The 13,946-nt window shown below is 53.1% G+C and overlaps 1 protein-coding gene across 1 annotated transcript; it reads left to right on the forward strand.

Moving 5' to 3' along the window:
- Positions 1 to 1,662: 1,662 nt before the first annotated feature.
- ACTL6B (actin like 6B) lies at positions 1,663 to 12,428 on the forward strand. The gene is made up of 14 exons (XM_075528529.1): positions 1,663 to 1,687; positions 2,123 to 2,199; positions 2,405 to 2,570; positions 2,866 to 2,966; positions 7,115 to 7,212; positions 7,872 to 7,966; positions 8,034 to 8,140; positions 8,796 to 8,885; positions 9,034 to 9,095; positions 9,231 to 9,345; positions 9,474 to 9,554; positions 9,652 to 9,747; positions 9,953 to 10,039; positions 12,348 to 12,428. Exons 1-14 carry the CDS (start codon positions 1,663 to 1,665, stop codon positions 12,426 to 12,428), a joined length of 1,281 nt encoding a protein of 426 aa, XP_075384644.1.
- The last annotated feature ends 1,518 nt before the right edge of the window (positions 12,429 to 13,946 follow it).

Raw genomic sequence — 13,946 nt, forward strand, 5'->3', positions numbered from 1 at the left:
CGGAGAGGCTCGTGGTAATGGTTATACACCGCCAGCCTTGTGGTTGGCAGCCCAGCACTTACCTGACAGCGCTACCAGAGCTCCTTAAAGGTTCCTAAAGTTTCTCCGAGGGAAAAAAAACGCCAACAAAAAACCTGGGGCAGTTTCTGAATGGAGATGGTGTGGGAACTGGCAAAGGGGCCTCCTGGGACAGGAACGCCATCCAGTGTCAGCAGGTCGTGCAGCCATGGATCGAATCACTTTCCTCCCCATTGTTGCTTACTTCTCATCTCACCACTCAAGGAGGAAGACATGCAGGCCCCGGGAGGTTTGGGAGCTCGCGCGTTCGATTCACCCAGGCCTCAATTTATGAAGAGGCCAATGACTGGCCAGGGTCACTCAGGAGCATCTCAGTCTCCCAGCTCCTTGACCTGCTCGTTCTTCCCACATCCAGCCCAGGGACCCAGACCTGACCTTGGGGCCAATCCAGAGCACACTAGGTGGTAAGAGCAGTGGCCAGAAAGGAAGCACTAAGCCAGCTGACACCATCTGTCCTCTTGCTGAGGCAAACGAAAGACCTCTTCCAGAGTCCACCTGCATGAGCATTGTTACTGTCACACAGTTCCCTTTTCTCTGTCATCTCTAGTCTTAATGTCACTCTGCCCCCTCCAAAAATAAAAACAGATCAGAACGCCCTTAACACACACGTATACACGTGCACATATATACACATGCATATGCACATGCAGAAATATATACCCATTCACATGGACATGCGAGTGCACCCCTACACACACACAGTCACACAAGGGTCTGGCTAACCCAGGCTGCCAGCAATGCTCAAACCCAATCTGCTGGGGAGGTAGTGTCATGCCAGCAAGTCCAGAAGACCGGAGAGACCTCCCAGTAGCAAACTCACTCGCTTGATAAATGTCCCCAAAGCCCAACAGCGGGCTGTAGAGAGAGCCAGAGAGAGCTAGGACTGGGTTAGCTGAGCGCCTGTGTGTGCGTGGGTATGTGCGTGCGTGCACACCTGTGCGTGTGTAAGGCCCAGGCACCAGAGAACTGGAGAGAGAAAAAAGGGGTGGGGGCATCAGAAAGACAAGGGTAGAAAGACACGGGGGAGGATGAAGACACGCCCCCTCCGGTACCTCTCTGCTTCCTTCTTCCCTCCCCTCCCTTTCTGGAGATTTCTCCCGGACCTGGGCTTTGCAGATCCCCGCGCGGTGCTCAGGAGCCCGAGCCGACGGCTCTCCAGGACAATGGCGCCCTCTCCCCGAACCCCACTTAGACAAGGAAAGGGGCGGGGGCTCCCCCAATCACCCTGCGCAGTGCTGCTTCCAAAATAGGCGGGGTCTCCATTCTTTGCTACTGAGAACGTCTACCTCTAAGGACCGTTCTACTCCCAGGAAAGTCGACCCCCACCCCGACCCCCACCCCAGCCCAACCCACCCCTCCCTTCCCGCCCCCAGAGGTGGAGGCTTCGGCTCCTTTAAAGCAGCGGCCCCCGGCAGGGTTATTGTCTCGCCTCGCAGCCAATCGGAGGTGCCGTGGGGGGCGGGGGATCCAGCCCTCCGATTGGCCACCGCGCGCCCCGCCCCTCCCGGGATCCCGGGAGCTGTCCGGACGCCTCGGTGCTGATCCCGCCGCCGCCCACGGGCCGCAAGCCGCCGAGCGGGCACTATGAGCGGGGGCGTCTACGGCGGAGGTGAGCCGACCTCGGCCCCGGGGCGCCCCAGGCCGGCACGGCCTCACCCGCAGCCCCGAGGCCCGAACCCGCGCGCCCCGCGCTCCAGACACCCCGGGGCCTGTCAACTCGACCCGGAGCGGGCCCGGTCCAGGGCTCGGTTGCTGAGCGGCCCCTACCTTTAGCCTGCCCCAAGGGGATGCCTCGTCGCTTTCAGGGTGGGGGGAAAACTACCGCTCGACCCACCGCCTGGAGTACCCCCAGCCCCTTCCTTCCCCGCAAAGGACAAGCGGCCTGATGCGATTCTGGCGGACTTGGCCCACGCTCAGCACCCTGCCCCACCCCCGGGGGGGCTGAAGGTGGTCAGCCTGAGGCCCTGCTCTGCCTTCCTCCGGGAGGGGTGCAGGGAGACAGTTTGGGAACACCCCTCACACGCCCACCCGTCTCCTCTCACAGATGAGGTGGGGGCGCTGGTCTTTGACATCGGCTCCTTCTCAGTCCGAGCTGGCTACGCTGGGGAGGACTGCCCCAAGGTGAGTCTTCCAGCCGCCTCCCCAAGCCCTAGGGCTCCCGGACTCCAGGCTGGCCAGTGACCCGGGACTCTCAGATGTCTGTGGGAGAAAGTCAGTGCACCGCAGGCTGAGGTGGAGGACCTTGCTGTGCAACTGGATACCCCCACCCCACCCCACCCCCCGCAAGTGGGTGACCCTGGGCCCTGTCCATTCTATACCCCCTCAGGCTGACTTCCCCACCACGGTGGGGCTGCTGGCCGCGGAGGAGGGGGGCGGGCTGGAGCTGGAGGGGGAGAAAGAGAAGAAAGGTAAGGTCTTCCATATAGACACCAACGCCCTGCACGTGCCTCGGGATGGAGCAGAGGTCATGTCACCCCTCAAGAATGGCATGAGTAAGGGGCCCCACCGCTGCCTCCTGACACAGACCCCGGCCTGACCCCCCACAGCCCCGGACACCACACCCAGACCCACGGAGTGCTCCTTAACAGTCGCCCAAGTTCCCGGGACCCCTTCACTGCAGTGTCCTTTAGCTGCCTGGTTCCCAGCCCCGGGACTCCAGGTTCCTGGGAGAGGGCCTTCCCTGCTGGAGCTGGTCTCCCTTCCCCCTTCCTTTCCTGCCCCTTTCCTTGGGGCCCTCTGACACGTGCTTGCCCTCCTGGTCTCTCCTTGCTGACCTCCTGGCCCCAGTCGAGGATTGGGAGTGTTTCCGAGCTATCCTGGACCACACCTACAGCAAACACGTTAAGTCTGAGCCAAACCTGCACCCTGTGCTCATGTCTGAGGCGCCGGTAAGTACCTCCTCTGGGACCCAGACCCTTCCTTCCCACCATGCACCTCTCACCTCAACTGGTCCCACCAGTCAGGCCACCTCCTCCTCCTCCTTTTACAGACCTTCCTTCCAGTCCTATAGTGCTTCAACCACTTGCCTTCCTCGCTGCCTCCATCTCCACCGCCTCCTCTTCGCCTGCCCTTCCCACTGCCAGCTCATCCGCTTCATGTTCCCTTGCCTCAGAGGTCCTGTTTTTGAACGTTTGACTTAAGGCAATTATGTCAACAATATATAGGCGCCCCTGAAGACCCTATTTGATTTATAAAGGATGTTCCAAACCAGAAAACCAGACTCACTGCCATCGAGTCGATGCCGACTTATAGCGAACTTATAGTACAGAGTAGAAGTCCCCCTGTGAGTTTCTGAGACTGTAACTTTTTATTGGAATAGAAAGTCTCATTTTTCTCCCACAGAGTAGCTGATGGGTTCCTTAAGCTGACATGTGGTTATGCCCAACACATAATCCCAACACCACCAGGGTCCCTTCTATAAAGGATGCTAAGTGGTGGTGGTGGGGTGTTGTTCCTGTCCCACCCCCCCCCCAGCTTTTTCCCAAAGCCACGGCCTCTATCTCATTTTTCCAAGTCTTTGTCTATTTTCTTCCATATCTCTAAATATCATGCTAAAATTGCTGCATTTTTTATTGTTGTTTAGACCCTGTCTATGAGATTTCCTCCCTCAACCTACACCACACACACTTCTCACTCCCCACTTTCTTGTGTAGTTGTATTTTAGTAGTTGCTTTTTCACATCAATACTCGGTGTTTATACTTTTATCATTCTGTGTGATAATCAGGACTGGGAGAGGAAAGAAATTGTGATCACTTTCTCTTTCCTGGAGAACTTTTTGTTTTCCTTGGAACTAAAAATTGTTTTGAATTTTGTTTTCTGTAGTTTCCCATATACTTCTTACTGATTTGACCCTAAATTATTCAGCAGTGATTTATGAGTTCTTTCAAGATATTAATTTCATTAGGTAGTCTATGAATGTCATCTTCTGGCAGACATCTCTCCAGGATCCCACTGACTGCTTCACTTACATCCGGAACAAAACTGTCATCCTCGCATCTTCCTTCACCATCCTTTTGAGCAATTCTTTTGCCTTTCCCCCATGTTACAGGTCCTGTTTCCTATCTCACATGAGTCTCTCTCTTGGTTTACTCCCTTGTTTCCATGGCACACAATAACTTTGTTAGAAAGATCATGGGAAGCAATTTTTTTTTTGATACCTTACATGCTTCACCTTGGATTGATAGCTTGGCTAGGTATAAAACTCTAGATGGAAAATCATTTCTCTTTAGAATCTTGAACACAATTCTCCATTGTCTTTCAGCATCTATTGTTGCTCTTGAGAAAGCTGAAGCCCTTGATTGCTGATCTGTTGATGTGCTACTGTTTACTTTATGAAATTTATAGAATCTTCACTTTGTTCTCAATGTTTTATAATTTCACAGTGATATGTATTGATAGGAACTCATTATGTCCCTGCAATCTGGAAACTATGTCTTTCAGTTCAATGAAAATGTAAAAAATATTTATTTGATAATATATTTCTTTTAGTTTCCTCTGTTCTCTCTTTTGGGAATCTTGATGCTTGGCTATTACACCCTAATCTTGACCTAAGTGAACCATGGTGGGCATGAGTTGGACTTCTATTCACAAGGTCAGCAGTTTAAAACCACCGGCCACTCGTGGGAGAAAGATGAGGATTCCCATTTCCATAAAGACTTATTGTCTCAGAAACCTACTGGGGCAGTTCTACTCTGTCTTACAGGGTTGCTGTAAGTCAGAATCCACTCAATGTCAGTGAGTTTTGTTTTTGTTTATTGGGTTGTTTTTTTGGGTTTTTTTTGTAAAGAAGACCCAATAGCATAGTGGATTACATGTTGGGCTGCTAACTACAAGGTCAGCAGTTTTAACCTACTAGCCACTGTGAGAGAGAAAAATGATACTTTCTACTCCCATAAAAAGCTAGTCTCAGAAACCCACAAGGGAAGTTCTACCCTGTTGTATAGGGTTGCTATGAGTCAGAATCGACTTGATGGCAATGAGTGAGTTTTTTTGTTGTTGTTTTGTTTGTTTTAAATAAAGATGTATAGCTTCAGAAATTCAAAGGGCTGGTCCACCTTGTCTTATAACGTTGTTATGAGTCATAACTGACCCAATGGCAGTGAGAGAAAGGAGAACTGGTGATACAGTAGTTACATACTCAGCTGTTAACCCAAAGGTCATGGGTTCAAGTCCACCAACTGCTCCACAGCAGTCTGCTTCCATAAAGACTTACACTGTTGGAAACCCTAGGGGGCAGTTCTACTCTGTCCTATAGGGTCTCTGTGGGCATCTCCTTATCTTTATTCTCTGATTTACAGAACTTTCTCTTGACGTTATCTTCCAACTTGTCTATTGAGTTTTTCATTTTTTGCTATTTTTTAAAAATCATTTTATTGGGGCCTCATACAATTCTTATCACTATCCATCCATCCATCCATTGTGTCAAGCGCATATATACATTTGTTGCCATCATCATTCTCAAAACATTTGCCTTCCACTTGAGCCCTTAATATCAGCTGCTTGTTTCCCCCTCCCTCCCCACTCCCCTCATGAACCCTTCATAATTCATAAATTATAATTATTTTGTCATATATTATATTATATAATTATTTTGTCATATATTACACTGTCCGACATCTCCCCCTGCCCTCTTCTCTGCTGTCCACCCCCCAGGGAGGAGACTATATGTAGGTTCTTGTAATCAGTTCATTAAAGTTTTAATTTCCAAGAGCTCTTTTTCATTTCCTTCATGTTATTTATTTATTTGGGTACCTTTATCACTGCGGTAAATATAGACATAGATATAACAAAACATTTGTCATTTCAGCATTTTTACACATACAACATAGTATAACTTAGTCACATTACTAATGCTGTCCAACCAACACTACTATTTGTTTCCAACTTTTTCCATTACCTTTAACAAAAACTCAGTTCCTGCTAAGCAATGACTCCTTACTTTCCCTCCCTTCAATTCTGGTAACCACCAATATGCTTTCTGCCTCTATGGAATCTGGATGTTCATATAAATGGATTATATAATATGTTGTCTTTCGTGTCTGACTTATTTCGCTTAGTATAATGTTTTCAAAACCATCCGTGGTATAGCATGTATCAGTACTTCATGTCTTTATATGGCCAAAAAAATTCCGTTCTATGTATATGTCGCCATTTATTTATCTATTCATCCATGGATAAATATTTGGGATTTCATATTTTATTGATTGCAAATGGTACTTCTATGACCATTCATGTATAACGCTTTGTTTCTGTATCTGTTTCCAGTTTTCTGGGTATACACCTAGGAGTGGAATTGGCTGGGTCATATAAAATTCTGTGTTTAGCTTGTTGAGAGGCCACCACACTTTGCTACAGTGGCTGAACCATTTCACATCCCCATCAGCAATGTAACAATGTCCCGATTTCTCCCCATCTTACCAACACTGGGGACTTTTCATTTTGCTTCAACAATTACCATCATCACCATCCGAGTGAGCCTGAATGCTGCCCCACTGTATCTTGGGCTTGCATTTCCTTAATGACTAAGGATGCTGGGCATCTTTTCATGTGCGTGTTGGCCATTTGAGACATTGGGTTCATGTTGTTTAAAATTGTCCCTTGCCCTAATTTTGATGGGAACTTGGGAGGGAAGAAAGCTACGTCTGTATTCAGCCCACCGTTTTAAGCAGATGGCCCCTTCCTCATCGCTCTTGCCACTGAGATAAATAGAATGGGCAAGAGGAGTGGACTGGAGACTGGGAGAAGCCTGAAATGTACGTTCTATAATAAAGAGTCCTGGGCCAAGAGCCAAGAGACCCAGGTGCTACAGGAGCTCTGCTGAAAACTTTCTGTGTGATATTTATACATCTGGGTTTTCTTTCCCTCTGTTGGATTTGGATTGCGAAACATCTTTATAGCTCTCAGGGGCCTGACCTCTGTCCTTCAGGCCAAGCTGTGTGCATATATTTGAGTGTGTATGCATGAGTGTGGGTGTGGGGGTACATGGATCTATGCCTCTCCCTTTCTGAATCCTCCCCTCCTGCACTTTCTCCTCAGTGGAACACGCGGGCCAAGCGGGAGAAGCTGACAGAGCTGATGTTCGAGCAGTACAACATTCCTGCCTTCTTCTTGTGCAAGACGGCAGTGCTTACTGCGTATCCTATGGGTGGAGGGCGAGGGTGGGGTGTGCGATGCTCTGAACGGAGGCTGAGCCTGAGTCTCTGAAGATCAGTGTACCAGTTAGGCAAACACCTCCCTCAGTCCCACGGATCCAGGAGGCCCTGAGGTTAAGTACCTGGGGGTAGCCAGACTAGCAACCCACCACCCACCCCATTTCTGGTTTGCATCAGATGAAGCCATGGAATACCTCCACAAAAGCAGATAATTGGGCCAAGCAGAGAGCAGAAGCCATGTCTGGAAGGAGGAGAGAGAGACAGATACACAACAAAGAAGAATTTCCTCCCCAAATGGCTGCCAGCAAGCTTTTCTTTTCTTTTTAAAGGATTTAGTATCTTGCATTGAACTTGTGCTGGGCATTGGGGAAATACAGATCCTAACTTCAGGTAGCCCCCAAAGACCGAGACCAAGAACAAAGAGAATCTGGGAGCTTGGCAGGAAGGAGTAGAGGGGGAAAGGTGTCACTCAGAAAGAGGGGAAGCGACCTGGAGGAGATGGGTCATTAACCAGGAAGAGACATGTGCAGACTAGGGATAGATCCTGGGCCTCAGAGGAACAGAGAATAACCAGCTCAGACCTGGGTCACAACCCCTTTGCTTCCTGCTACTGTCTCTTTGACCGATGCATCCCATGTCAGCTTTGCAAATGGACGCTCCACGGGCCTCGTGCTGGACAGTGGGGCCACCCACACCACGGCCATTCCAGTGCATGATGGCTACGTCCTCCAGCAAGGTGGGGCCTCTGTGGGGCTCAGGGCTGCCCGGGAAGACCCAGGCCCTGACGCCTCCTCCCATTCCAGGCATTGTCAAGTCACCCCTGGCAGGGGACTTCATCTCCATGCAGTGCCGGGAGCTCTTCCAGGAAATGGCCATCGACATCATCCCGCCTTACATGATCGCAGCCAAGGTGGGATGTCTTGGGGAATCCCAGACCTCCAACCACAGGGGTCTGGACCCTCACTCCCATTGACCCACTGACCTAGCAACTTCCAAAGCAGAGAGCAACCAGGTCCTCCAAGAACCCTGAATGGTTCCTTATTTTACAGTCAAGGAATCAGAGAGCCAAAGAAGCTAAAGGTCTTGGACAAGGTCACAGAGCCAGCGGGTGACAGGATATGGGAGGCCCACGGGGATGGGTTCCAGAATCCATAGAGCCAAGTCCGAGTTCTTCCTCTGCCATTAAAGATCTATGTCCCCTAGTGTGTGATTGTGAGCACCCCCAGCCTCCATTTCTTCTTTGACCAGACCTTTCAGATTAGCTGGTGCTTCAAACCACCCACTCTGTGGGAGAAAGACGAGGCAGTCTGCTCCTGTGATGCTTCACAGCCTTGGAAACCCAATGGGGAAGTCCTATTCTGGCCCACAGGTCCACTGTGGGTTAGAATCAACTCAACGGCGTGGGGTTGGGGTACCCCTTTGTATGCGTGGCAGACGAGGGGACAGGATCTCCACGTTTTCTCTCCTGGGCCAGAGAGTACAGAACTCGGTCAAGTGCGAGGAATGACAAGTGTGGGCTAGGTGGACTTCAGAAAGGTGTTCATAGGCTGTGTTCATCCCCACAGGAACCTGTACGTGAGGGTGCCCCCCCGAATTGGAAGAAGAAGGAGAAGCTACCCCAGGTTTCCAAGTCCTGGCATAACTACATGTGCAATGTAAGGTCCTGGAGGGGGCCCCCACTGCTCTGCCATACCTGGCTCCACGCTCCCTGCCATGGGCGGAGGAGGCAGACACTCAGCAGGTGGTGAGGGGGGTGAGGCTTGGGAGAGAAGCCACACCCTTGCCACCTCCCTGGGTTCTCAGGAGGTGATCCAGGACTTCCAGGCCTCCGTGCTGCAGGTCTCTGATTCTCCTTATGATGAGCAGTGAGTTGGGCCCAGAGCTGGGAGTGGGAAAGAGGGCACACTGGCATGAGGTGGGGGGGGGGGCAGTAGGGCCTCTGGTGCCGCCCCTTCTGCCCTTTGTGAGATTCCCAGGCAGAGTTTTGCTCCTCTGGCCAGGGTGGCCGCGCAGATGCCCACAGTGCATTACGAGATGCCCAATGGCTACAACACAGACTACGGCGCTGAGCGGCTCCGCATCCCTGAGGGCCTCTTTGATCCTTCCAATGTCAAGGTCTAGTTGGGTGGAAGGCACCTGGGTGGGGGGCTGGCCAGAGTCCCCAAATCCTGGAGGGGTTTGTATGTGGAGGGCTGGGAGAGGGGATGCCAAAGGCTCAAAGCATAGGTCACCTTCCTCCACAGGGGCTGTCAGGGAATACCATGTTGGGCGTGGGTCATGTGGTGACCACCAGCATCGGCATGTGCGACATTGACATTCGCCCGGTGAGGCCCAAGGCCAGGGCTGGTTCCAAAGGCCCAGACGGCATGGGGAGGTGGGGAGGGACGCTCCCTCCGGCTCATTCCTTCTCTCTACTCTCAGGGCCTCTACGGGAGTGTCATTGTCACCGGTGGGAACACATTGCTTCAGGGCTTCACGGACAGACTGAATAGAGAGCTTTCCCAAAAGACCCCACCGGTAGGAGCCCACCCCTGACCCAAGATCCTAGACTTCCGTCCTGGTGTAGCCCTTCAGGACCATGTCCTGCTCCCTGCTCACATGTCAGGCGTCCCGTCACCAGAGCAGTCCCCTTGCTCCTGTGGTTTCCCACCCTTCCCTTCCATAGGCCTGTCCCTCCCTAGAACCCAGCTGTCTGCTTCCCCCAGCCCCTCTTTCCCCCCAGAGCATGCGCCTGAAGCTCATCGCCAGTAACAGCACCATGGAACGCAAGTTCAGCCCCTGGATCGGGGGCTCCATCTTGGCATCACTGGTGAGAGGGAAGGAGGGACCTGGCCTGGGGATGAAGGCAGGGGGAAAGGCAGACCCAGAGAGCTCTACTGCTTCACCAGCCTCCTGGTTCATTCATTCAACAAGCATTTGTTTTCTAGAAAAGGACACAGGAACGAAGGGATGGGGCGTTGGAGAGATTGCTTGGGATAAGGGGGCGGTGGCTTTCCATGCCCGTGGGAGGGAGCCACTCACTGTACCTGATTAGCAAGAGAGAGGCACTGAAGGTTGGGAGTGGGGTGAGGGGTGATGGTCACAGGCATGAGTCTTCGGGGATCGAGATGTGAGCTTGGAGGCAAGGGGACCTGGGGAGGAGGCACCTTCTAGAGTCCTGAAGTCTTTGCGAGGGTGGCAGTGAGGAAGAGGTGGAGAACAAGGAGCAAACAGGAGGAGGAGGCAGGGAGGTTGGTTTAGGGGTAGTGGGTGGTGAGATCACTCTAGACCTGCTGCTGGAATAGAGGCAGGGAACAACTAGAGGTGCAAACCGGATCTGGCAGGTGTCAGCCACACAGAGAGAAAAAACAGTAGGGCCATGGGATGCCCCTTGGGGACAACACCCACTTTGGAACATCCCCTAAAGGGAGGAGTCTCCAAGAAGACAGAAGCGAGGGTGAGGAATTAGGAGGCTGAAAGTGGACACTCCACTTAGGGTTTGGGAGCCTCTTGGCCCCACAAGGTGACTGAGGGCACCCTGCATGCTGGCAGTGGACCCAGGCCCATGTTCCTAAGCAGGGGCAGTCTTCAGGGTGAGGCGAGCGAACAGGAAGTCACTACCAATGGGGAGGGTGATGATTCTTCATGGGAGAGTCAGGGTGGGGCAGGGACCTCATTTTGTTTGTAGACCAGGAAGGGCCTCCAAGGGGAACTGGCACTCCAGCCGGGGTGGGAAGCATGTAGGAGAACACATGAGGCTGAGAGGAAGGAGATCACGAGGAAGTGATGAGGAGAACTCAAGCAAGGCCAAGGGCAATAGAATGTCGCGTCGGATCTGGGCGTAGAAGGCTCACCTGGCTGCAGAATGGAAAGTGGACTGAAGGTGGCCAGATGGAAGGAAGACAAGGCTCTGTGATCCCCACTCTGTCTCGGGTAGGGCTGCGGGGTGGATGTCAGCAGGTAGAACGGGGAGCTTCTCGGACAGTCCTCTGGACAGAAAGTGGGCGCTGCTTGGGCATGACAGATGAGCGAAGGGAGGGGTCCAGGAGAGCCCCAGGGGCCCAGTTCACAGTCACCGTGAGGGCACTGCTCTCCAACAGAGGCAAATTGCAAATTACCGAGGCTATGGAGCTGTTTCTAGTAGCAATTTTTTTTTCTAGTAGCAATATTTAAAAACTGTAAAAAATGTTTAAAAAGACCCATGAAATCAAGTTTTAATAATACAGTTGGCATCATTCAAGACATCCAGAACGCTATTCCAACGAGTGCTCAACACATAAGTTATTAATGAGATCTCTCATACTCTTTTTCCCTGTACCCAGTCTTCAGAATCTGATGCATGCTTTACCCAAGCAGAAGCCGATTTGGGGGGTGGGGGGGTGTTCTGGAAGGTGAGGGAGACCCAAGCTCCCTTTTGGTGGGCTTGCTGACTGGGAGATCCCCAAGGGGAGGTGGGATGTTTGGATCTGGACCTCCACACAGGGAGATCAGGGCTGCAAGGGAGAGAGTGGACACAGGAGAGGTGTGGACAGATGACAGGAAGCCCTGGAGATGGATGGACTGGGCCAGGAAAGTGTGCTCTGTGGGTTGAGAAAGCAGAGCAGAAGCCAGGGACACACAGAGACAGAAGAGCCATCAGAGACGGACCATGGGGATGTCTAGTGCAGGAGACCCTCAAGGGACAAACTTCGGTGGGGGTGGGGGTGGGGAAGCTAGAGTGAAGCCAACTCCACCCAGCAGTTGGGTGGCCTCGGGACAAGCAGAGTGAGAAGATATTTTTCTTCTGAGGAGGAAGTGGGTTTACTGCCCTGTATGTGAGCCTAGAGGGCAGTGGGGTGGGGGGCTGGATAGGGGGAAGGTGGAAGAGAAGGAACCAGCTCACCGGGTGTTAGAGGTGCAGGGGCGGCTGGTCTGGGCCTATAAGCTCTAACACCCAGCTGGGCTTGAGTGGGAAGGGTCTCCGGCCCAAGGCGATCAAGGAGTGGCTCGCTAGGTATTTGTTGAATGAATGATGGAAAACCAGGGAGGATTTTCTCCCTCTGATTACGATTAGGGGACTAGGGGATGGGGCTATGTTGTGAGAAAGGCGTGGGCCTCCGTCCCTCTGAGGTCCCCTGACCGCTGTCCCCATCACCCAGGGCACTTTCCAACAGATGTGGATCTCCAAGCAGGAATACGAGGAGGGCGGGAAGCAGTGCGTGGAGAGGAAGTGCCCCTGAGGGCGGAAAAAGAGGCCTGAGAGCGTTCCGCAGCGCCCCCAGGCTCCACTGCTCAGTTTGCATCCGCAGCGCAAATCCAAGCTCCCTGGTCTCCCAAGACCCCCTCCTCTACCCCTTCCCCCTCATCCTCTTAGATGGTGACGTTTCTGAGTCGAAAGGAGTAAAAATGTTTTAAGAAAAAAAATTTTTTTTTAAGTTTGGCTTCCTTGGGGTGGGGTCGTGGGGACGAAAAAGGGGGCCGTACCTACAATTTATTTGGGAGTCCACGAGGGACCCGGGGACCAGCGTGGCACCAGGGGTCTCGGTGTCCTCGAGCTACAAGGGGGCTCCAGGTGTGGGCGAAGCTGGACTTAGCGGAGACTGAAGAACTGAGCAGGCAGGTGGCGAGGGGCGTGGGTGTGGGCGGGGTCTAGAGAAGGCCAGCCCCTAGAGGCGGGGCCTGTGGTGGGGTCTTGCGACTCAGGAGAGGCATTTCTAAGCTTGGAGACCTGCAGCTCAGGTGAGCGGTGGCTGTGCCTTTTCTTCCTTCCCAGGGGCTTGCGCGGTAACAGAACAGGGTGGGGCCCGTAGGCACTGGGGGGTCGCGTCACTTAGTGCTTGTCCTAGTCTCCTGGGGGCTGGCTGGGGACCTGCCCGCGTGCCTGCCTTGGCAGATAAAACTCAGCGGTTTGTCCCTGTGTGTCTCTGGGGTGAGGGTTTGTGGTCCTTCATCAGACTCAGAGGGCCCAAGGCCCCAGGCTTTCCTGGGTGACCCAAGACTTCTTGTCACCCAAGAGGAGCCTGTGCTCTTGGAGGATCGGGACTTGTCCAAGGTCACCATCCACTCTGCTAGCGCGGGCTGGTACTGTCCACCTCACGCAGTGCCTCCTTGGCTCTGATCCACAGATCTCAGACACTCGGACCCCCAGTCCTGGAGCGCTGGCCCCTCCCTGACCATGGACTTCCACTCATACCCCTCCCCAGGCACTAGCTGGAGATAGTCGTGCGTGTGGCCAGACAGCGAGTCCCCCAGCCCATACCACTTCGTCTGGCACCAGGGTGAGGAAGGGACCTAATAGGTTATTGGGCATGGAGGGGGAGGGGCTGCAAGCTAGGGGACTCAGGGCAGAGGCTCTTCTGGGTGGCTCTTTCTGGGGAACGTGGGAGACTATGAACTTCCCCCCCCCCCCCCCACCAAGGACACTGGTAGGGGTGGAAGCTGCAGAGGTGAGGGGGCATATCCATTTCTCTGCCCTTCCCAGACACCAGTTCCCCTCCCCCACTTCTGACGGTAACCCAGGGGCAAAGTCTGCCCTGAAGGGGGACAAATTGATTGCCGCGGGGGTGGGGGGGCAGGAATGGGGCTGTGGAGTGCTGTGAAGAGACTATCCGGGGAGGCCAGTCCTCCTGCTCTGGCCTAGGTTGTGGGGACCATTGCTGGAAGGCTTGGCTGAGGCCAGTACTTCTCCCCACCCTTGTGGGGTGGGGGGATGTTCAGGACTTAGGCTCCCTGCCTGGGCTGATAAGGGCCTTTGTGGG

The sequence above is a fragment of the Tenrec ecaudatus genome, chromosome 12, assembly GCF_050624435.1.
Source record: "Tenrec ecaudatus isolate mTenEca1 chromosome 12, mTenEca1.hap1, whole genome shotgun sequence".
NCBI lineage: Eukaryota > Metazoa > Chordata > Mammalia > Afrosoricida > Tenrecidae > Tenrec > Tenrec ecaudatus.

Excerpts from the sequence above, each read along its gene's own strand:
- ACTL6B (XM_075528529.1), top strand. The coding sequence starts at position 1,663 with ATGAGCGGGGGCGTCTACGGCGGAG. Across the intron at positions 1,688-2,122 it reads CGGGGGCGTCTACGGCGGAG|ATGAGGTGGGGGCGCTGGTC; the intron begins GTGAGCCGACCT and ends CTCCTCTCACAG. Across the intron at positions 2,571-2,865 it reads ACCCCTCAAGAATGGCATGA|TCGAGGATTGGGAGTGTTTC; the intron begins GTAAGGGGCCCC and ends TCCTGGCCCCAG.